Source organism: Chaetodon trifascialis, chromosome 7 (genome assembly GCF_039877785.1).
Source record: "Chaetodon trifascialis isolate fChaTrf1 chromosome 7, fChaTrf1.hap1, whole genome shotgun sequence".
NCBI lineage: Eukaryota > Metazoa > Chordata > Actinopteri > Chaetodontiformes > Chaetodontidae > Chaetodon > Chaetodon trifascialis.
Window position 1 is genome coordinate 31,100,749 of NC_092062.1, and position 23,185 is coordinate 31,123,933.

At 43.8% G+C, this 23,185-nt stretch overlaps 1 protein-coding gene across 2 annotated transcripts in view; it reads right to left on the reverse strand.

Moving 5' to 3' along the window:
* Positions 1 to 5,052: 5,052 nt before the first annotated feature.
* Positions 5,053 to 23,185, reverse strand: part of LOC139334390 (rho guanine nucleotide exchange factor 2-like) — a 42,675-nt gene continuing 24,542 nt past the window's right edge. For both annotated transcript variants that reach the window (XM_070967234.1, XM_070967233.1), the window contains exons 8-22: positions 22,459 to 22,709; positions 21,853 to 21,978; positions 21,544 to 21,661; positions 21,184 to 21,432; positions 21,000 to 21,076; positions 19,615 to 19,787; positions 15,672 to 15,739; positions 15,192 to 15,425; positions 15,034 to 15,111; positions 14,031 to 14,086; positions 10,070 to 10,111; positions 8,814 to 8,864; positions 8,447 to 8,722; positions 7,524 to 7,665; positions 5,053 to 7,360 (exon numbers count right to left, since the gene is read on the reverse strand). In XM_070967234.1, the coding sequence (XP_070823335.1) occupies positions 7,311 to 7,360; positions 7,524 to 7,665; positions 8,447 to 8,722; positions 8,814 to 8,864; positions 10,070 to 10,111; positions 14,031 to 14,086; positions 15,034 to 15,111; positions 15,192 to 15,425; positions 15,672 to 15,739; positions 19,615 to 19,787; positions 21,000 to 21,076; positions 21,184 to 21,432; positions 21,544 to 21,661; positions 21,853 to 21,978; positions 22,459 to 22,709 (1,991 nt within the window). In that variant the 3' untranslated portion in view covers positions 5,053 to 7,310. The remainder of the gene's footprint in view (positions 7,361 to 7,523; positions 7,666 to 8,446; positions 8,723 to 8,813; positions 8,865 to 10,069; positions 10,112 to 14,030; positions 14,087 to 15,033; positions 15,112 to 15,191; positions 15,426 to 15,671; positions 15,740 to 19,614; positions 19,788 to 20,999; positions 21,077 to 21,183; positions 21,433 to 21,543; positions 21,662 to 21,852; positions 21,979 to 22,458; positions 22,710 to 23,185) is intronic.

Genomic DNA, 23,185 nt, shown 5'->3' on the forward strand with positions numbered 1-23,185 from the left:
ACACCCTCTTCCGCGTTAAATTCCCTCCACAGGAAGTGACGCACCACAAAGACCTTTACAAATTAAAAGTAATTCAAACATTTAAAAATCCGTAAAATCCCTGTACAAAAATATAGAACATGTCGCAGAAACAGTGTGATAGTGAAGTGACAGACGCTGAATAATACAAAGAGTTTAGCAGCGCGTACGGAAGAGAGTTGCGTCATCCTCGGATCTCGCGGACACAGTCACGTGGTTCACGCCGCGGCTGTCAGTCTGTTTGTTCGGTTTGCAGACGGACAGACAGCTGCAGAGACTCAATTAACGCATCGCAAGCATCGATGACTGATTTCTATCCAATATAGAGACGCCGTCAGTTTCGATATCAGCCCTAAAAATATACAAATACACCGTAGAAATACTCTGTTACAAGTCCTGCAAGTACAGAGGTACTCACGATCAACGTACTCACTGTCACTGTTGTATTATTCCATCATTGGAAAATGATGTAGATTATGGAATTATTATGGGCTGTATTAAGTATATAGATGCTGTAGAAACAATGACTACTTTTTTCTTTAATGCATTTTAGTCTTCCTTATTAGTTAGTCATTGGTTTCCAGTTAATTTCTCATTTTAGTGTGAGGATCCTGTTTTACTTTGGTATCCTGAGTTCCTGTTTTATTTTATTCTTCCCTTGTGTGTTGTAGTTTTCTTCACTTCCTGTATGTTTCCATCCTTTGGTTTTGTGATTGCGTCCACCTGTCTGTTTAGTTCCCCCTTGATTTAAGTCTCTGTGTCTCTTTTGTCTTTGTTCCCGTTGTATGGTTTTCCTGTCTCCTGGTTTCTAAAGTGAGTATTCCTGGTCTAGTCTTGTTTTCCCCGTTAGTTATTATTTTGTGGTTTTTCTAGTATTTGCTTCTGGTTTTTGGATTTTTGTACTGGTGGATTTTGGGTTGCCGTCTTTTGTTAATAAAGCACCTGGGACTGTTTTTGCTCAACTTCTTTTGTCAGTCTGCACTTTTGGGTTCACAGCTTAGTTTTTTCCTTGCTTGATGACCACCAGACCATAACATTTTAGGTCCTGATTATTGTAGCACTTTCATCATGTTTGTCTGTTTTCTGTGTTGGTTGAAAAATGTGTCACAATGGATGCCCTGTCGACTGCAAACATTTACAGGTACAAATTTCTGGATATACGTATGAAGTGGCTTAATGGATAAGCTGAGGTGGAGTTAATTCTCACTATTTCTATACTGTTTGCTGGTCTAAACCAGCTTTAACACAGTTTCCACCTTTCAGGAGTAAAGTGTCTTCAGGTCGTCTGCTGACACAGAGTGAAGCCTCTGATCTCTGTCAGGTCAAAAGTTGGTTTTATTTAACATGGGTCAATTTTAAACGAATTGTATTTTCTGGAACTTCAGATTAGAAGCTACTCCAGTTGGAGTGTCAGTAATGAACATTTTTATCGACAGTAAATGCTAAAAATTCTGATTTGGACGGAGCTCCTGAAATATGACACCTCTTCATCAAATGCAAATGTCTTCTGTGGACAAGATGGCCTGACTGGGCACAAGTTGTGGATCTGAAGAACAAGAACAGCCTGAACAAAGTACTTATTTTAACCACAACAAGCAAATGCCTTTCATTAACTTAGTTAAAAACCCCAACATGTTGCTTCGCAGCTGAATGGGAAACAATTTACTGGATAAAAGCTGAAAACGCTGAACTTTCCAATAGACAATTTGATGAATACTGGATGGAAGGCCGCTGCTTTTACGCCATGGAAGCAGGTGAGTCTTGATTGACTGATTGGTGTCAGGTGTGCTCAGGAGAGGGAGAGGCCAGACCAGACCGGCCAGCCACGCCCTGCAGTTAGACACACATACCAGACAGACAGGAGGCCGAGAGGAGGGGAAACACAAAGACACAAAGGGAAAAGGAGGGGGAAGCTGCAGATGTCCACAGTCAGTCTGTTTTAACCATACACGACCTTATGACAGCTTGAAAGTGAGCCTTTAATAGTCTGTTCACAGAATCCACATAACTGTTGAATTCCTTTGACCAGAATCCTACACTACATGTCTGTCTGACGCTGTGGCTAAATAACAAGGTGATTCCATGGGCATTAATTCAGCCTACGTTCACGTTGTCTTCATGCGGTTTGGCCTCTCATTTACACGCAGAGTTTTTTTCACGGAAAACGATCATTTTTACAACTCCGGCCAAAGTGGAGATTTCTGAATCTTTGGCGAAGATTTCTTCGCCAAGTGCTGCTCATGGGGGAATTGTTGGTTTCTTTGTAGATAAAGAGCTCAGTCTGTACCAGCTCTATATGGAAAGTGTCCTGAGACAACTTCTGTTGTGATTTGGCGCTATACAAATAAAATTGAACTGAATTGAATTGAATTGAAAACGCCGTTATTTGTTGGCATGTAAACAGGGTTAAACGGCGTTTTAGGTTCCGAAACGTCACAACATGAGACTGATAATGCTTAATGTCATGTGACTGTGTTCACACTCGTGCCATAGGCTTGGCAGTTATGATGCGCTCAAGGGCGAATTTATACAGGTTCATGTTAACGACAACATTTTTGAAAACGATGTTGTGTGCATGATGTTATTTTTGAAAACGGAGGGGACAAAATATCCGTTTTCCAAAATACCCTGCTACGTGTAAACGTAGGGTCAATGTGAGTGGATTTCCACAGTGTGGGGTAGCAAGTCTTATCTGGTCCATCACTGTGTATGACACTTGACTCTGCTGCCCCTCTAAAGAAGAAGATAAAAAATAGAGGAAGAATCTTGTCTAGCCTGACAAGACAGTCTTAAAACGTACAGGAAAGCCCTCGCAGTGTCAGAGCAGCCTATTGCTCTGCGCTAACAGAGGACAATAAGAACAATCCATGACTTATTGACTCCATGGAACCAACTGTAGTTCTCATGAGGTTCTCTTCATGAGCTTCTTCAATGACAAAATTCTTCTTATTAAAGCCAAAATTCATCACCTCCTTCCCCCAACAAGTACTGATTTATCTTCAACACAGAAATCTTTGAAACAGCTGGTCAGCTTGTTATATATTTAGACTGTATTTCTCCCGTCAAGCTAAACCAACTAACTTTAGTGATTTCATAATCTAAACCATTAACCTGTATTTTAGACCTCATCTCAACTAGGCTGCAGAAAGAAGTTTTACCCTTAATTGGCTCTTTACTAAATGTGATCTGTATGTCTTTACCAACAGGCCATGTACCACAGTTGCCTACAGTAGTTGTACTTAAACCTCACCTTAAAAGGCCTACTATAGCAGCAGTGGTTTCCTAATACCAGAGAACAGTCCCATGGTGGTGATGGGGTTATGGTATGGATTGGCACAAGCTATGGACAAGAATACAAGCACATTTTATTGATGGCAATGTGAAGGAACAGAGATGCTGTGACAAGATCCTGAGGTCCATTCTCGGCCATTCATCTGCCTTTAATACCTCATGTTGCAGCGTGGTAATGCATAGCCTGCGTACCGACCACAGATCACACACTGAGCATGCTGGGATGCTCCAGGTCCACATGTATGACAGCATGTTCCAGTTCCTGCTAAGACCTTTCTTTGAAAATGTTCATGTCGGGGTGCCTCGAATCAAGGCCCAGTCCTTATGTCAGCAGCCTGGATTTGATGGCAGCCAGGTCCCTTGATGCTCATCATTCCCTCTCTGTTTCAACTTTCTCTCAAGCCGTCAACATCACAACTCAGAAATACCAGAAAAATGATCTGTTTCAGGAAATGAATCTACATAGACATAATTAATGTGTGGGATGAATATAATGTTTTGGGTGCACCATCAAAAAATATTACTGTGGATGTATTTGAGGTCACTTCCATCTTCATCCATCTCCTCATCCAACCATTTCCACCATCATCAAAGATCCAGGAAAATAGTGAAGGATCGAGCTGCAGACAAGTGGCGGATGGCAACCATATGCTCATTCATATACAGGAAATGACGACAGGCAGACATGGCTCTCTTTGTGGTTTTGGTTGACAATGTATGTCAAAGAGGTGGATGAAGAAGAGCACAAACTGGACACCGCAGGGCTGAACTGCAGAAGATGACAAAATTATAACAATAAGGATGCTGATACATTTTGAAAATGTTGAATCTATGAACTGAAAAATATCAAAGAATGCTAAGACGAGGAATTCAGTATCCAGTCACAGTGAGTCCAGTGAGACTGTACGATAAGATATTGACAGTGATTAATGGAGTTCCTGTAGAAATCAGTCTGGAAGACCTCAAAGCCATGTTACAGAAATGACTGGGTGCATGAGCTCTCCTATAGAATATGTCCCAAACCATTCAGGTGCTTTAAATGTGAAAGGATAAGGCTTGTGGCAGACCAGAGCAAAGCAGAGGCAAAGTGTTTTCAACGTGCTGCTGCAGTGGATGCTACTGTTGTGATTGTGGTGTGAAGCAGAGCACTGTTTATTAAGGCCATGAAGTCCAAAAGCAAAAAAAGACGTATTATTACTATTTTAAGTGGAAAATAAAGCATCACGTACCGACGCTGCAAACATGGCAGTGAATCTGCATTCATTCGCCTCAAACACTGATTCTGCAGGAGATTTCTCTGAAGTTTGCAGTGACAGATCACACTTTAAGAAGTCATCAGGAAGGTTGGAAATGTTAATATGCATAAATTTCTACTCTGACTGTAGAAATGTTACATGACACGTCCACCCCCCATGATGGCTTACTGCAGTCAGCGACTGGTCGTGGGATGCCAGAAGCCTTTCTGCAAAAGGTCAAGGACTGAAGAAATATACACAAGAGTTCAATGAGAAACCAGATGTTATTTCATCCTGGCTGAAACACGTTTGGACTTTGACATTAGAGGCAATAATGAAATAAGACGAGAGCTGTTGAGAATAAATCTGCACACTGAAAAATGTCTGAGGCTGCTTTTCTGACTCAAGTGTGAATGTGGTCTTCAACGCGTTGATTCATTGACTCTTCTCGGTTTTTATCAGTTTTATCAGACTTCAGTGTCTGGAAATAAAAGCAGCAGCATTTTCTCCAGCTGATTAGATTTATCATGAGCACACAAACACAGTGAGAGCAGCAAAACAATAAAATTACAACAAACATAATTTACAGTTTTCTGATCAAATCTTTATACGGACACAAACTTCAGTCCAACGTTTCTAAACCAACATTAAAATAAGAAGCTGCTGTGTTTCTGACTCCAGTTCAGATTTAACAAAGTCTGAGCTCAGTCTGAACCTCAAACTGCTGTCAGGCGTCATCACCTGAACACCTCACCTGCATCGACGGCCGAGCAGCACGAACCTGTGCGGCCGTTGTCTGCAGGTGAGGTGCAAAGAGACTCAAAGTCAAACTTTGATGTTTTAAAATAAAAATAAACTGATTCAAGTCGTCAGATTTCTTGCTGAAAAAACTTCAGCTTTCTCTTCAGTTAGAGTTATTTTTGACTCTTAAGACAAGAAGAAAAAAAAACAAGGTGAAATGATAAAAAAGCTGCAGTTGATCACATGATACAAAAACACCTGGAACAATCAACCATGAGAAGCACATTGTTGTAATCCACATTTCAGAAACACTGAAAAACTAAGGTGATGTTGAAATAACACCTTATCAATATTTATTTAATATATCTTATCAATTTTTATTGTTTTGAACTGCAGACTGACTCAGTTTGATGTGTAAATATTATTATCATATAAAATAATTGAAAAAAATTCTGTGGATTATTTCTACATATGAGCCTGTTTTTGGTGTGATTGCTCGGTGTGATTTTTAATTCATTTTCATCTTTCATTCAAATGATGATGACGAGTTTATGATGCAGCATTTAGTCCGTTTGTTTAGTGAAATATTTTGTCTAAGCTGTGGCGTTCACATTGTTTTATACTTTCGATCAGAATGACATCATCGTCATCATCAATGGCTACACAGGACAAACATCAGTCAGTGGAGACGGAGCTTTGTCTACGGTGGCTGCTTCCACCATGCTTCAGATTCCTTCATCTATAACATTCAAGTTAATATTTGTCAAATCTGTTTAACACAAAGAAACTCTTTTTTCAACCGTTATGTGTGATCTTCAAGTTTTTTCTCTTTTTGAAACATGAAAGCCGATATTCCACCATGTTTGATGAAGAGCAGCGGCTGTGAAGAAAATTCTGCTCAGCAGATCGAAGCATTTTGGTTAAAATAATATCCTAAAGGAGTTGACGGGTTCAGCATCTGAGTAAAAAACATCCTTAAACAAGCTGCTTAAAACCACCCACAAAGACAAAGTACGTTCAGCTTCAATACAAGTACAAAAGAAACATGCTAACATGCTAACATACAGCAGACAGGAAGACAGCAAACAGCTTCCTGTTTGTTTAAAACACCATAATCTACTACTCAATATATAATCCACCCCCCCAGCCCCTGAGCTGACCCCCCAGCCACCCTAAAATCCTTCTGTCAGGCTGTGAGGTTGATCTGCCTCCTCCTGCTCTTCATTTTACTCTTTATTGCTGACACAAACCAAACTTCCTGCTCCGTCACTCGTTCGGGGGCTGAAGTCTGAATTCTGGAGAGATTTCTGTAAACTTACTTAAAAGTTCCAAACTTACAAATATGGTTTTTGGTTTCACATATGACAGAACCACAAACTTTAGTTTCTTGGACTATTCTGATAGTACAATCCTACATGATCTCATGTTTCTAATGTTAAACTACTTGTTCTAAGATTTCATATAAATAAAGTTTATGTTGGAACGCAGATCAGAACAGATTAGAACCAAATCCCTGACTTCAATGGACAAATCAGCCTGTGTGGGATTAAGCAATTGAGCAGGTGGTGACTGCGGGTGTTGATATCCAAAAGTATTCTGGGTAATGTAGTGTGGTGACCATTAAAGTGTCTCATCTTTGAGTTTCACTGAGGAAAGCAGACAGGAACTCCACTCGGCCTTCAAGTCCAATGAGCTATTAAATCCCCCCCCCCCCCCCCCCCCCCCCCCCCAATCCCATTGTACAGGGGGCGGGTCCAGCTGATGTGATAATGTAAACAGGTTACATGGTTATACTTCCTGTTTCTAAACTAACAGCAACATCAGAAGCATCTCAGGAATAAAACTACAGCACCTGATGTGCGATTTGGTCAAAAACACTTCTGTAAAAAGGCAATGACATCATCTCTGACTTTCAGTATAAAAGTCTGACAGTGACTGAAACAGCTATGACAACACAGTGACATCACGGTGACATCACAGTGACATCAGGAGAGGTCCCTGAGGTCATCAGGTGTAGGTGTGATGTTAACTGGGATCAGCTCCACACTCGCTCTCCTCTGGGATGTCCTGCAGGTCTGAGAGGTCAGAGGTCATGGGTTACCAAGGTGACAGCATCACATAATGTTAAAATGATGTTGTGTTAAATAATCATTCAAAATTATTACATTACCACGTTGCCATTAAGACATTGTCACCATCAGGACAATTGAATGTTGACATAAAATGAGCTAAACTGACCTCTGGGGCTGTCAGAGCGAGGCGAAATCCTCATCCCTTCCTCCTCTTCCTCATTGCTTCCTTCCTTGTCGACTGGATCCTGGCTGGCCAATGGGGCGAGGGGGCGTGGCTCCAGATCCCTGCTGCCACGCCGCCGGCTCACCTGCTGACAATGACACATTCATTTATTTGAGCTTGGCTTGCTAGCTAAGTCCACCTTACGCCTACAATATTTTCACTTGGTAAGTTATTTTATTTTGGTTTGGAACCTGTTGAGTTTGGCGTTAGCACGTTCTGTGGCCAACGTGGCTAGCAGCATGTGTTGTAGCCTTAAGGCTGGAGCAGTGTCTCACGCTGAGGACAGTCAGAGAAACTGTGAACGTTCGGCCTCATTTAAAGAATCAGAGCAGCAGCTTTGATATGGAACCTGTTTCTTCTCGTAGCTTTTTGTGTCGTCTCTCGTAGCCTGAGCTAACGTTTGCTCCACGCTTCATGCTGCAGCTCCAGCTCAGCAGGTCTGTGGTTACTGGAAAAGCCTCCTCTGCTGCATCTCTGTGTGTGTCTGTTGCTGCTGTATGGAAATGTATTGATGGACGTGTCCTGTGGGACACTGACTGTTGGACTTAAAGAATATACTTTGAGTTTACTGGAAAGTAAATGCTGAGATGTTAAATCTCACCACGTGAATAAATCTGAGAATCACATTACATTCACATTACATTTAATAATTAACCTTCATTATGGGGCAGGTGACTCCTAATTTTAATTCTTATTGGAGCTGATAAACACATCTGTTTCTTTCTTTCTGAACATGTGATCCTATGTTCTGAGTGGAGAAACCCTTCAGACCTTTTAATACTAATTGAAAACGTCACCATAAAATAACAAAAATGGCTCACAGCTTCCACAGACACACTATGACTTTAGTGAAACACTCGACCCACCTGTTCTCCTATGACGACATCACTCATCTTTCCGTTGCTCTTCTTCCTGCTTCCTGGCCCCGCCTCCTCTCTGGTTGGCTCCTCCCCCCTCAGACGCAGCCTTGTCACCTCCTCCTGCAGCAGTTCCACCTGTCGCCGCAACAACACCGCCTCTGCGCCGGCGTCCAGCCCCGTGTCCCGTGACATCGAACGACTGAGGTGGGGCCCAGGGCCAGAGGGGGCAGGGTCTGTTCCAACTGCCAGCTCCAGGATTGAGTCCTGACGAATCACAGCAGCCTGGGGGCAGAGTCAATGCGGTGGAAGGCAGATGTGTCACTCTATGTAATGTACGCCCATCTTTGTCATTGTCACATGATGAATGTCATACCTGCATGGCGTGAAGCTGCATGCTCAGACTGATCAATCGCTGACGGATTTCCTGTGGTGACGACAGGTGTCAGTGGTTAATAACTGCTCTAACAGAACAGAAAGTAAGTGCATCTCACTTCCAAATGACATTGCAATGCATTTTATTGTCTGATACAGTCTCTGTAAATGACTTCCTGTGTTCTCTGAGCAGAACCCAAAGATTGTTTAAACGGTTAAACCCCCAACAGACACCAAGGATGCTGATCCCAGTTTTATATTACAGCAGCCAGATCACAGCCAGATCACAGCTGGATCACAGCCGGATCACAGTCGGATCACAGCTGGATCACAGTCGGATCACAGTCGGATCACAGCTGGATCACAGTCGGATCACAGTTGGATCACAGCCGGAACACAGTCGGATCACAACCGGAACACAGTTAGATTAGAGCCGGATCACAGCCGGATCACAGTCGGATCACAGCTGGATCACAGCTGGATCACAGTTGGATCACAGCTGGATCACAGTCGGATCACAGCTGGATCACAGTCGGATCACAGTCGGATCACAGCTGGATCACAGTCGGATCACAGTCGGATCACAGCTGGATTACAGCTGGATCACAGCCGGAACACAGTTAGATTAGAGCCGGATCACAGCCGGATCACAGTCGGATCACAGCCGGAACACAGTTAGATTAGAGCCGGATCACAGTCGGATCACAGTCGGATCACAGCCGGATCACAGCTGGATCACAGTCGGATCACAGTCGGATCACAGCCGGATCACAGCTGGATCACAGTCGGATCACAGTCGGATCACAGCCGGATCACAGTCGGATCACAGCTGGATCACAGTCGGATCACAGTCAGATCACAGCTGGATCACAGCCGGATCACAGTCGGATCACAGCTGGATCACAGTCGGATCACAGCTGGATCACAGTCGGATCACAGTTAGATTAGAGCCGGATCACAGCCGGATCACAGCTGGATCACAGTCGGATCACAGCCAGGACACAGTTAGATTAGAGCCGGAGCAGATCACAGGGACACAACCTGTTTGGCTGTCAGTTATCTGATTTGCAGCCTGTTTTGACCGCTTTGATGTTACATCTTGTAGTAGTGCTATTGATTTGCTTTCAGTGATGTCAAAGAGATCAGAGTGAAATATTCGTCTCTTAAAATAAAAACTTCACGATAGATTTTATTTCATGACATGAGGATGGAGGAGTGAAGAACGATCAGATAAGGGAACAGTGAAGTGTCGGTTACCTCGTTCAGAGTTCGTTCCTGCAGCTGGTTACCGTTTCTGTCCTGAGAGACAAAAACGAGTCAGAAATGTTCCGTAAACCTAAAAAGACTGTTTACATTGTTCAAACCGGTTTGACAATGAGTTTCCTCTAATGTGGCCGTCACCATCATCAAGGATGAAAATATGACCCGCTGTTCTGTCACTTATATTCTTCAACAGCAACAAATATAACTTCATGCCTTTGATCATATCTATATGTGACCTGTTAACAAGTTACCATGGAAACAACATCACCGAAATTCTACATCATGAATACAGACTACATTATTCTACAATTAGACAGACTTATAGTATGAAATGAATGATGGTCTGTTCTTTTCCAGATGAATTTCCTTTTTAAAAAACAGCTGAGATTCATTAAAAATAATGTTAAATTTGCTGGAAACTTAATTTTTCATACTTGTTGGGTTTGTTTCTTGCCTGTGATTTCTAACCATGTGAAAAGACTAAGGGCTCTATTTTCGACTCTGCCGCCGGCGAGGCACAGGCGCGGTGCAAAGTCAGGTCGCTGCGCCGTTGGGGCGTGGCGGCGCAGACTTTGGTATTTTCGTGCACTGCGCCGCCGACGCATCTCCTCCCCCTTCTCATCTCAGTCCCACCCAGCGGCGCAACTCGGAAAGAGGGAGGGGAGAAGGCGTGGAGTGGGTTTGACACAGCCGAGTCAAATCACCAATCACAGCAGCTCCTCGCCTCACCTTTAAGAACGCCGCTGGCCAGGCACATGGCAAGTTTCCAGGAGACTGAACTGCGCAGGAAAGTGTCCGACGTCCAAACTTCTCCCAGGAGGAAACTGACGTCACTCATGTCTCATGACGTGTCTGTATTTCTTTGCACACCCGTTTGTATATCATGTTTATTTTTTCTCAGTGTATATATATTGTTTTATATTCTGTTCTATATTTTGTTTATATATTTATTCTCAATATAAATATTTTGTTTTTATATTTGCTTTTTATATATATAGTTCTCTCTCTTTTCTTTCTTTTCTCATTTTATTCTAATTCTATTCTTGAAAGGATGCCTGTGATTATCAGGAAGCACTCAATAAATTTTCATTGCTATGCAGATGATACCCAGCTATATTTATCAATGAAGCCGGAAGAAACCAGTCAGTTAACTAGACTACAAGCATGTCTTCATGACATAAAGACCTGGATGACCTGGAATTTTCTGATGCTAAACTCGGACAAAACTGAAGTTATAGTATTCGGCCCTAAACATCTTAGAAAGTCACTTTCTGATGACATAGCAGCTATGGATGGCATTGCGCTGGTCTCCAGCACCACTGTAAAGAATCTGGGAGTTATCTTTGACCAAGACATGTCCTTTCACTCCCATGTAAAACAAATTTCAAGGACTGCCTTTTTTCACCTACGTAATATCGCAAAAATCAGGCATATTTTGTCTCAAAATGATGCAGAAAAACTAGTCCATGCATTCGTAACTTCCAGGCTGGATTATTGCAATTCTTTACTATCAGGCTGCCCAAATTCATTGCTGAATATTCTCCAGTTGCTCCAGAACGCTGCAGCACGTGTTCTGACAAAAACCAGGAAGCGAGATCATATTTCTCCAATACTCGCCGCTCTGCACTGGCTCCCTGTAAAGTTTAGAATAGAGTTTAAAATTCTCCTCCTTACTTACAAAGCCATAAGTGGCCGGGCACCTTCTTATCTTAAAGAGCTCATAGTACCTTATTGCCCTACTCCAACACTGCGTTCCCAGAATGCATTTCTACTTATGGTTCCTAAAGTCTCAAAAAGCAGAACAGGAGTCAGAGCATTTAGCTATCAAGCTCCTCTCCTGTGGAACCATCTTCAGTCTTTGTCCGGGAGGCAGACACTGTCTCTACATTTAAGAGTAGGCTTAAAACTGTCCTCTTTGATAAAGCTTATAGTTAGGGCTGGCTCAGGCTGGTCCTGGACCAGCCCCTAGTTATGCTGCTATAGGATTAGACTGTCGGGGGACATCCAAAGATACACCGAGCTCCTCTGTCCTTCTGTCCCTCTCCATCCGCACGCTCTCATGTCCTACCACGGCGTGTTACTAACTTAGCTCCTTCCCCGGAGTCTCTGTGCTTTGTCGTCTTGCAGGTTCCCATGGACAGTGGCTGAATCTGGATTGTGGATTTCAGCTGCGTCTCCTGCCTTGGCCCTGCCTGACATCCACTGCAACTGCTACTGCTGTTATTACATCCACTGTCACTGTTACTGTGACTGCATGTCTGTCTCTCTGTCTCTGTCTCTGTCTCTGTCTCTGTCTCTCTCTCTCTCTGACTGCATTTCTGTCTGTCTGTCTGCCTGTCTGTCTGTCTGTCTGTCTGTCTGTCTGTCTGTCTGTCTGTCTCACTCTCCCTCTCTTGCTCTTCCTCTCTCACCCAACCGGTCGAGGCAGATGGCCGCCCACCCAGAGTCTGGTTCTGCTCGAGGTTTCTGCCTGTTAAAGGAAGTTTTTCCTCGCCGCTGTCGCCAAGTGCTTGCTCATGGGGGAATTGTTGGTTTCTTTGTAGATAAAGAGTTTGGTCTGTACCAGCTCTATATGGAAAGTGTCCTGAGACAACTTCTGTTGTGATTTGGCGCTATACAAATAAAATTGAATTGAATTGAATTGAATATTCTCATTCATGCAGGTCATTGTAAGCTTCAGGGCATTCAATCGTTTGCAACTGGACTTTGTCAGTTTGTCTTTCGATGTGGTCACATGAGAGACAGATCAAAATATATAAATTTACTGTATGTGTATGTATGTGCAGACTCAGATAGTTGCATTGAATTGCGGCTGTTGCTAATTATTGATCGCAGTGAAATGCCAGACACTGTGGAAACCTGACTGTGAGGTGTTGGTGACATGAGCGCACGACTCCGTCAGTTTATGAAAATCCACCAGGAGTTGACCAGGTCTGGGGTGGCGAGCTTTCAGTACACTTTTACGCCCCCGGCGCAGACCAAAATGGTCGAAAATCCCAACGCGCTGGCTCATTATGCCGACACCTCCCCCCTACTGCACTGCAACGCCCATCCTGTTGCACCTCTGTACGCCTTGGTTTACCAAAATACCAAGTGCGCCGTGCGCCTGCCTGCGCTGCTCGAAAATACCACTGCGCCGGCGGCGGAGTCGAAAATAGAGCCCCATCCGTCTGAAACACAGTTTGGCTGAAGATGTTTTCTCCTCCTGTTAACTGACAGTGGGCTGACTGATTGACTGATGACAAAGTCTGAAGTCCATCATTTCCATCAGAAAGGGAAGGTCAGACTCAGCTTTTGAGCCAAACAAGTATGATGGGAGATTTAAAGGATGGATCCCAAAAGGATTAACCACCTATCACACATTTATCCAGAGGGGGTTGTTTCACAGTTTTGAGGAACTTCTGAGGTCTAATAGTTTGGAAAAGGATGACTTCTATAGATATCTGCAGGTTAGATCCTATTTTAATCAAAATCTACGAGAAACTTGGGAAACAGTCGAACCAGGATTCTTGGATGTCTGTCTGTCTGAAATCAGGTTCATGCACTAACTAAGCTCTATAATGGCATTCTGTTGTCTAAACAAGGTGACACAGACCACATAAGAAATAAGTGGGAAAAAGAAGGAAATTTAATTATTTCAGTTGAAAGTTGGGAAAAGATCCACAAATTTCAATGGATGACCTCAAGCTCCAACTCGTGGAGGGAATTCTGTTGGAAAAACATTGTTCAATTTTTGTAACCCCTGCCCAGAAAAAGCATCAGGGCAGTGGGGACACCTGTTGGAGACTCTGTAAGACAAATAATGCAAATCATATCCTCTGGGGGTGTCCAGTGATCAAACTTGGTTTCAGTTTTTCTGCAGATGATCTTTCATTTTTTGTTTGAATAAAGTAAAACCTGCAATTTGAAGTCAAACATTTATGTTCAGAGGTTAAAGGTGAGAAGGTGATTTTACCTTTGAGGAGCTGCTGTTCAGTTCTAAAGAACCATTTGGAGAACCAGGGTCACCATCTGAGAGTGAGACAGAGACACGAAGACAGACAGGTCAATCTGCTGCTGTCAAACATTAGAGGGCAGTGTCGAAAGAACTGGAACTTCTGCTGAGGTCAAAGGTCAGTCAGTCTGAAGTCAACGCGTGCACACACACACACACACACACACACACACACACACACACACACACACACACACACACACACACACAGAGTTGAGCTGCAATAAGTTGATGTACTGAAAACTATTCTGCAACGATGTTGATGATCAAATAATTATTTTAGTTAGCCAAAAAATGCAAAAAAAATCTGGCTGCTCAAATGTGTTGATTTTCTGTTTTCTCAGTTTTATTTCACAGTAAACAGAATATTTGGGGGTTTTGAACTGTTTGTCCAACTTAAAGGTCCAGTGGGGACAATTCATGGGTCTCTATCAGCAGAAATGTTTTAGAATATCCAGTTTTGTTTTGATCAGAGCACAATCACCTGAAAATAACAATTGCTGTGTTTTTGTTTTCTCAGAATGAGCTCTTTACATCTACAGAGGGAGCAGCTCCTCTTCCACAGACTCCACCATATTTTCATGTTTCTACAGTAGCCCAGAACGGACAAACCAAACACTGACTCTTGTGAGAGACTTCTGTGTTTAATCAGATTTTTGGCATCCACTGTAGGGGACAATGAGGTGAGGGGGGTTCACATGGTTTCTAATAAATTATACACTTTAACTAGACATATGAAGGTGTCGTCACCAACTCTGAGAAATTCAACCATTTTGCCAGAGTCTTCTGATTTTACGGACAAAACGATTAATTGAGAAAATTAACAGCAGAATAATTGATTATCACATCTTGAACAGAAGAAATAATCTGAAAGACACTGAGAAAAGACTACAGACGCGTTGATACTCAGACAATAGTTTTTCTTTAACTTTCATCAGATTTCAGGTGACAACAGGTGACTCACTGCTGAGCTCTTGGTTGCCGTTGGTCACAGTGGATTTCTGGATGTTGGCATCCAGCAGCAGCTCAGTCAGTCTGTCCACTGAAAACACATAAAACACCAAGTGATTCAGTTTCAGTCTGTTGTTTCATTTCACATGAAAACTGCAAATAAAAACTCACCTTCGGTGATGGAGGCGGTGAGGAGCGGCTCAGCCTGAGGAGCGTGAGGAGTGTCAGCTCTGAACAGGTTCCTGCAGGAGGAGGATGTAGTGGTCCTGGGGGAGGAGATGCTGAGCTCCATATCTCCTTCTTCTTCACCTCCTCCTCTTCCTGTTGCCTCCACCAGGTCAGAAAACAAAGTGACTCGCTCCTGCAGGAGCTCTAGCACCTCCCTGTCCTTCTGCTGGATGTCAGCTGGGGAGGAAGAGGAGTAGGAGAATGGGGAGAGGGAAAATGTTGAATTAGATTTGAAATAGGTGAGATTTTATCTTTTTAAGTACATCTTGACAGGACAAGAAACAGATGCAGAAAAAAGAGGTGAAGAAAGAGAAACAGGAGGTGGCAGAGAGGTGAAGGAGAAGAAGTAGGAGGTGAAGAAAGTAAGAAAGTGAAGAAGGAGGAGGTTTAGTAGAAGGTGTAGTAGAGGGAGCAGTGTTGTACCTCGCAGTCTGCGCAGTAAAGCTTTGTCTTCAGTCTCGATGAGAGGAAACTCGTCTCTGGATGGACAACTACCGACAAAACACACAATACTGTGAAGTCCTGAGGACTAAATACTGTACTTCATACCATGTACTATAATGTACTATACATTGCTACACTGTACTATGGAGAGCAACATAGTTAAACAGACTTGTTAAACAGTACTAACCATGGTACTACATACTTCCATATATAACTAATACACAACACTCAACAATACCCACTGTCCCCTCTGGGATTAGTATCTGATTCTGTATTACACGGTGTATTACAACAGAATTGATGTTTGACAACAGTCTATTTAACCAACAATGCCTTCTAAACCAGGGATGTCACACTCAGCCACTGAGCGGTCCAGCTTGACAAATATAAAAGACTTTGCGGACCGAAGAAACAGCAGCATAGCCTGAATTTTCCTACTGGGGTGACCAGGTTAGATCCAGTGATTTTCTTGGGGTAGTAAAAAATAACTACTTTAAATATATAAAACATTCAAGAAAAATTACTCTATTTTTAAACAAAAGCCATGTTCCAAATAATGGCCAACCAAAAACCAGGAAGAGAGATCATATTTCTCCAATACTCGCCGCTCTGCACTGGCTCCCTGTAAAGTTTAGAATAGAGTTTAAAATTCTCCTCCTTACTTACAAAGCCATAAATGGCCAGACACCTTCTTATCTTAAAGAGCTCATAGTACCTTATTGCCCTACTCCAACACTGCGTTCCCAGAATGCATTTCTACTTATGGTTCCTAAAGTCTCCAAAAGCAGAACAGGAGTCAGTGTTATTGCTGGGTTTTGGTGTCCGTTATGTCTCTGTGGGTGCTTTTCATTACGTTGAATTGTGCCTCCTCGTCTCCTCGTCTCCTCTCTCCTTCGTCGACCCGGAAGTCGTTTCCCCTCCGCCATGATGAAGGATCTTCCAATTGCTTAAATGCACCTGAAGGAGACGAGGAGACGAGGAGCGAGGAGAGAGGAGGCTTCTGAAGGAGATCAGAGTGAGGACACACCGGTGTATCCTACGAAGTCTTTATTATTTAAGGGGCGTGTTGTATGTGGCGCACGTTTGAATCATGGCGGGAGCAGGTCTTCACAAATGTCGTCCTGATTCTTGTTTCAACTGTGTCCTTTTAACAACTGTGTCTGTCACGAAGAAATGAATGAAAATTCTTGGTATATTATGGTTTTTTAAAGCGAGGCTACAAGGCTGCTGGTTTAATCTACCGCACAGCCGTCCTCTGTTACGCCTCTAACGGCATTTAATTGAAACCTCATCAATAGCAATCAGGAGTAGAACAGTGTGACTGCAGATCTGACCATAATATCACGTTTTACAGCTTTTACAGCTGTGCAAACGTCATCAGTAAGTGACGTCGCTTCGGACTGACGCTGCGGAGCGAGGATTTTTCATTTCGGAGTTTCGTCTCCTTCGTCCTCACGTCCCTTCCTCGCATCCCTCTTTCATGTCCTCGCTGGGCGGAGCTAAGACGCGAGGAGAGGAAGCGAGTGGAGGAGACGAGGAGACCAATTTATGGAATGAAAAGCAGCCTGTGTTTCGTGTCTCTCCAGGGCTGATACCTGGCAGGGGCAGGGCTGCTCTCACCTGAGACTAATAGACCAGACGCACCTGCAATTAATTCTCACTGATCAGAGCTCCCTCTCTTCAGCACGCTCCTCTCACTCTCAGCCGCCAGAAGACTGTGGTTCCTCCCTGAGTGTGTATTTACGGGCTGATGGTCTTTGGTCCCTGCCACGTATCTCCCGACGCAGAGTTATCTGAGTACGGTTCTCTCGTGTGTTTTGAGTTATAGCTCTTTTTCCCTTACGGTGATTTTGGTTTCTCTAGCGCTGCCGAGTTTTCCTCCAGTACAGTTTGTTTTTGTGTGCCTTTTTCCCGTAATGGAGTTTTGTGTTTCAGCTGTCGAGTTTCCCTCCAGCAGTGACTGCCTTCCTCAGCTGAGCGTTGCTTTACCTGCCGCTGAGTGTTTTCATTTGTGGTGACTTTTGTTAAATAAACGGCCTTTAATTGCCACTCCGCTTTTGGGTCCAGCCTTCTTTGTACTGCTGTGTCAGTCAGAGCATTTAGCTATCAAGCTCCTCTCCTGTGGAACCATCTTCAGTCTTTGTCCGGGAGGCAGACACTGTCTCTACATTTAAGAGTCGTCTTAAAACTGTCCTCTTTGATAAAGCTTATAGTTAGGGCTGGCTCAGGCTGGTCCTGGACCAGCCCCTAGTTATGCAGCTATAGGATTAGACTGTCGGGGGACATCCAAAGACACACCGAGCTCCTCTGTCCTTCTGTCCCTCTCCATCCGCACGCTCTCATGTCCTACCACGGCGTGTTACTAACTTAGCTCCTTCCCCGGAGTCTCTGTGCTTTGTCGTCTTGCAGGTTCCCATGGACAGTGGCTGAATCTGGATTGTGGATTTCAGCTGCGTCTCCTGCCTTGGCCCTGCCTGACATCCACTGCAACTGCTACTGCTGTTATTACATCCACTGTCACTGTTACTGTGACTGCGTGTCTGTCTGTCTGTCTGTCTGTCTGTCTGTCTGTCTGTCTCACTCTCCCTCTCTTGCTCTTCCTCTCTAACCCAGCCGGTCGAGGCAGATGGCCGCCCACCCAGAGTCTGGTTCTGCTCAAGGTTTCTGCCTGTTAAAAGGAAGTTTTTCCTCGCCACTGTCACCAAATGCTTGCTCATGGGGGAATTGTTGGTTTCTCTGTAGATAAAGAGTTTGGTCTGTAGCAGCTCTATATGGAAAGTGTCCTGAGACAACTTCTGTTGTGATTTGGCGCTATACAAATAAAATTGAATTGAATTTAAAAGTTATAGTTACCATTACCAGATACAGGCCTGTTATATATTTGGCCAAGTAAACACATTGCACATGTCCTTTAATTTCATAAATTCAACAAGATAATCAACATATGTGCAACACAGTGCATGTTGCCTATACTAACATACAAGTAACACAAGACGCACAACACAAGCATCATGGTATGGCAAGTGTGCAGGTCACTGCATCATTCACATTGTTCTTGCAAGTGTTTCACAATAAAAGCCTTGTTAGGAAACAAAGAGATTCTGTCCATTGAAAGGTTGATTTGAAATGGGTAAAGGAAGTATTCAATTTGTATTAATATGTCACATAATGTAGTGCTAAAAATTTTCAGGGGCAAACAGGAGCAAATCAAAGCAGCAGGAGATTTCATACTGAAATATGACCAACAAATTCAATTCAATTCAATTTTATTTGTATAGCACCAAATCACAACAGAAGTTGTCTCAGGACACTTTCCATATAGAGCTGCTACAGACTGAGCTCTTTATCTACAGAGAACCAACAATTCCCTCATGAGCAGCACTTGGCGACAGTGGCGAGGAAAAACTTCCTTTTAACAGGCAGAAACCTCAGACTGAACCAGACTCTGGGTGGGCGGCCATCTGCCTCCACCGGTTGAGTCAGAGAGGGAGAGCAAGAGAGAGAGAGTGGGACAGATGTATACGGCAGTCAAAAATATAAGGCCGCCTATAAGTCAGAGTCAGCCTGTTCTACTGTTTTGCTGGTGATTGTAGTGCAGCACATTGTGGACAATATGGAAATGGACCAGTAGCTTGTGGTCTGAACTGACCAAAACAAACAACCAGCTTCAAGACAAACCAGGACTCCTCTGATGGTTAGAGGTTAAGATGCAGAAAATTAACTGCAATGGTTCTGGTTCAAATCCAGCACAGGACACTTGTATCCCTTTCTCCATGTTAACTGCTGTCTCTCTAATATCAGTGTCGAGTAAAGGTAAAAACTGTCCCCCCAGAAGGTCCAATTCAGACTGCTTGCAGTACTACACACAGTTTCAGGACCAGGGCCGAGTCAAGCATTCCTAATGCACTACTGCAGTACCAACCTGAGAGCCGTCTGCTGGATGCGGCTCATCCAGGTCCTGCGGTCGTCCTTGGATGAGGCATACAGCTCATACATCTCTGGAGGGGTGGAGGCACTGATCAGGTACATCCCACGCTCCTGATTAGCTATGTCTCTGACAATCAGGTTATTCAGAGAGACTACTGGAGACTTGTCCTGAGACAGAGAGACAGGAGGAAAGACAGGTATCTGGTCAGATAAACAGAGAGAGACAGATGAGACAGAAAAGTAGACAATATCCAGAGCGTATTTCACCTTCTAGTAGTGACTGGATGGGGTTGTCCTGGACTTGCACAACCAACGAATCCCACATATTTGCTGTGGGACTTCAATACTTGCATGGACCAACATAGTATCAGGAGGTGATTACGATGAACAACCTATCTGATCATAACTTGATTGTTGTCTTGTTATTGGACTCCTGTACCAGTCATGCATTGGCCATGACAAACACCATATTTGAGCATGAGATGGTGCACCTGGTTCCTGAACACCTCAGGCCAAAGATCAATTATCAGCTTTGAATTTATATCACTAGATCTGCAACTATATGTTTTAAACAGTCATGTAAAGAGCAGAGCTGTCAGCTGCTTACTATTGTGCGGTGAGTATGATCATCTAGTGGAGGAGTGGTTCAAGTTCAACTCTTCCATTGAAGGTGAAGATGTGGTCCAAAGACCATCAGTGCCTGACATGGCAGCAACCAGACAACCTGCCAGTGGACAAGAGCAGTGAAGGAGACTATCAAGCTGAAGGAGTCCATTCAAGTTCGGTTGGCTGAGGGGACTCCTGAAGTAGCAGAAAAGAATCAGGAGGCCAGAAGAACTAGAGAGGGAGGCACTGGAAAAGGACAAGTTGGCCTCAAAAATGATCTGACCAACTGTAAGATGATTCAGCGGAAGGTGTCCACATGGTTTTCAGCAGGGACGAAAGCAACTGACCTGGTCTGTCGATATTGTCAAATGATGGAGGGAACACTTTGAGGAACTCTTGAACCCGACTGACACATCCTCCATTGAGGAGGCAGAGCTTGAAGACTTGCGGAAGGTGTGAATGTGTGATTGCTGGACTGTCTTGGTTGACTCATGGAAGTCCGGGACAGTACCTGTGGGCTGTTCCTTTATGTGGAAAGGACTGCCAAGGCAGTTCAGTAACTGATTTGGACACCTCGTGGATCCTGAATGATGGGGGGATTATATATCCCATCAGACCTGGGAACACCTTGAGATCCTTAAGAAGGAACTGAGAGAGGAAGATGTTCATGCTGATGCCATGACCTGCACTCATATAAGTGTTTGGAAATGGATGGAAGATGGATGCATGATAAAGAGAACAGGAGGTGGAACATGAGGTGTGAATGTGACTCACCAGTGATGCAAAAGTGAACTTCTGATCTTTCTCCTGAAGGAAAACTAAGATGTCTGACATCAGCAGGACCTGCACATCTGGAGGCAAACATACAGTATCTGGTTAGGAGATGTATGACCCACACACATAGCTAGGTGTGGCATCACAGCAGGAAAACAGGTGATACAGCATTTGCCTACTCTACCTTTCATCCTGGAGCCCTGGACCTTCCACAGAAGCGTCCCCTCATGGAGGAGCCTCCTTCTCAACAGCTCTCCTCCTCTGAACACTCCTCCTCCCCGGACCTCTGCCTGGGCCCGAGGGTCCAGACGGGCTTGAATCTCCTGTAGCCTCCTGGTTCGGTCCAACTCCAGCACTTCCTTATCCACCGAGCTGATCAGGTCCTTCAAGAGAAGCAGCGCCCGGTTCAGTGCCTGTGCCTCCTCCTCTCTACCTGCATGAGGTCACAGGGACATGGCAACATCAGGGGTCAGATTTCAGGGGTCTAAGGTTATTACCCTAACCCTAGAACAGAGGCTATTGAAGGTCAGAGGTCATAGGCTACCTTTGGTGTTGTCAAGGATTCGCTGAATGAGGACAGGATACTTTGTGATTCGCTGTGTCACCAGCAGGATGCACTCCTGGACACCGTGACGACGCAGCAGAGGACCACGACAGACACGCTATGTTTATGGGATGGAGAAAGAAATATAATCAACATCATCAAATAGGTCTTAACATGTTTAAAGCAGGTTTCATTCCTGGCTAAACCAGGTCAAAACTGTCTATTCTGAAACAAACCCAGGTCTGGATCTGAACGCGCTAGGATAAACCAGGATCTAGTTCCAGGCGCCTTCCTGGTTCTGGTCCTTACCCTGATGAACTGCTGCAGTCTTCGGTCTCGAGTTAAAACTTCTTTGTAGAGTTTCACAGCTTTCGGGTGTCGACTGCAGAATTCAGAGTAGAGTTTCTTCATGTCGTCTGCACACTGACCTGAAAACTAGACACATACACATACATGTTCAGCAGATATTTACAAAAATCAATGAAGCTGATGAGGAGAAACATTAAATACATTGACTTTGTTCTGTTTTCAGGTCAGTTAATGTCACAAAGGGTCAAATCAAGTGATCATGTGTTGTTTATTGATGTTTTTACGCAGCAGCATCATCATTTATGTATTTTGTTTATTTTTGTATAAATTCAGCGAGTGACAGCCTTCTGCTGTAATGATGTGAAACGTCCAGAAGGTGGAGGTGTTTCCCCTCAAATACACTGGCTCTTTTAGATGATTTCAATACATTTAAAGCTGAGCTGAGTTTCCAATCAGCCAGGGTGAAGAGATGTTCTCTTAACTGGTGGTTATGTCTTATATAACACCTTTTATTTTGAGCCCCGAAACCCTGATCCTACGTGATGGCAGGTCTGACCATTAAAACCTCAGTCAGCTGACTAACAGAGATCACCTGTGCTGCTCTACCTGTCTGAGCAGCAGGTCTCCAATCCTGGGGATGGTGAAGTTGGTGGAGCTGCCCTCCACCAGACCCTCCTTCCTCTTGTTCAGCAGCTCTGACAGGAAGCTGGAGTGCCACTCCAACAGCTGATCCAGACAGGGGAAGATGGTGTGAACAACACCTGCCTCCAGCATCACCTCCTCCAGCATCCCGCGCCGGTACACCCCCTCCATGATCCGCAACGTCCGCACATGGTGGAACTCTGTCTGGATCAACTCTGACAGACAGAGAGAGATGGGATGAGAGCATGAATGAAAGAGAGACACATAGACTAAACGTTTATATCACTGTTTCTATTACAGTACAGCTGGTCTTACAGTTGTGTACCTGTACTTATTCACCAATGATGTCTTTCTTACTCTCAGTATTTTGAACAAATATTCACCCTTTCATCCTGAGCCAGTAGTTAATATTTTCAGTTTAACAAGCTCCAGACAGCTCCAGAAAATATGTTTACCACACTGCCTCCAGCATGATGACAGCTCACTCAAAATATCACATCATAATAAGTTCTTGTGTTATCCTTGTTATGTCATCCTTCAGATTGTTTATTTTTCTGTGTCTAATGATCAATCAATCCATCTATCTACTACTACTACTACACTACTACTACTACAACTACTATTGCATATACAGTATATATACACTGGAGATCAAAATTAGAGAACAACCTATAATTCGTTAAATTTTAAA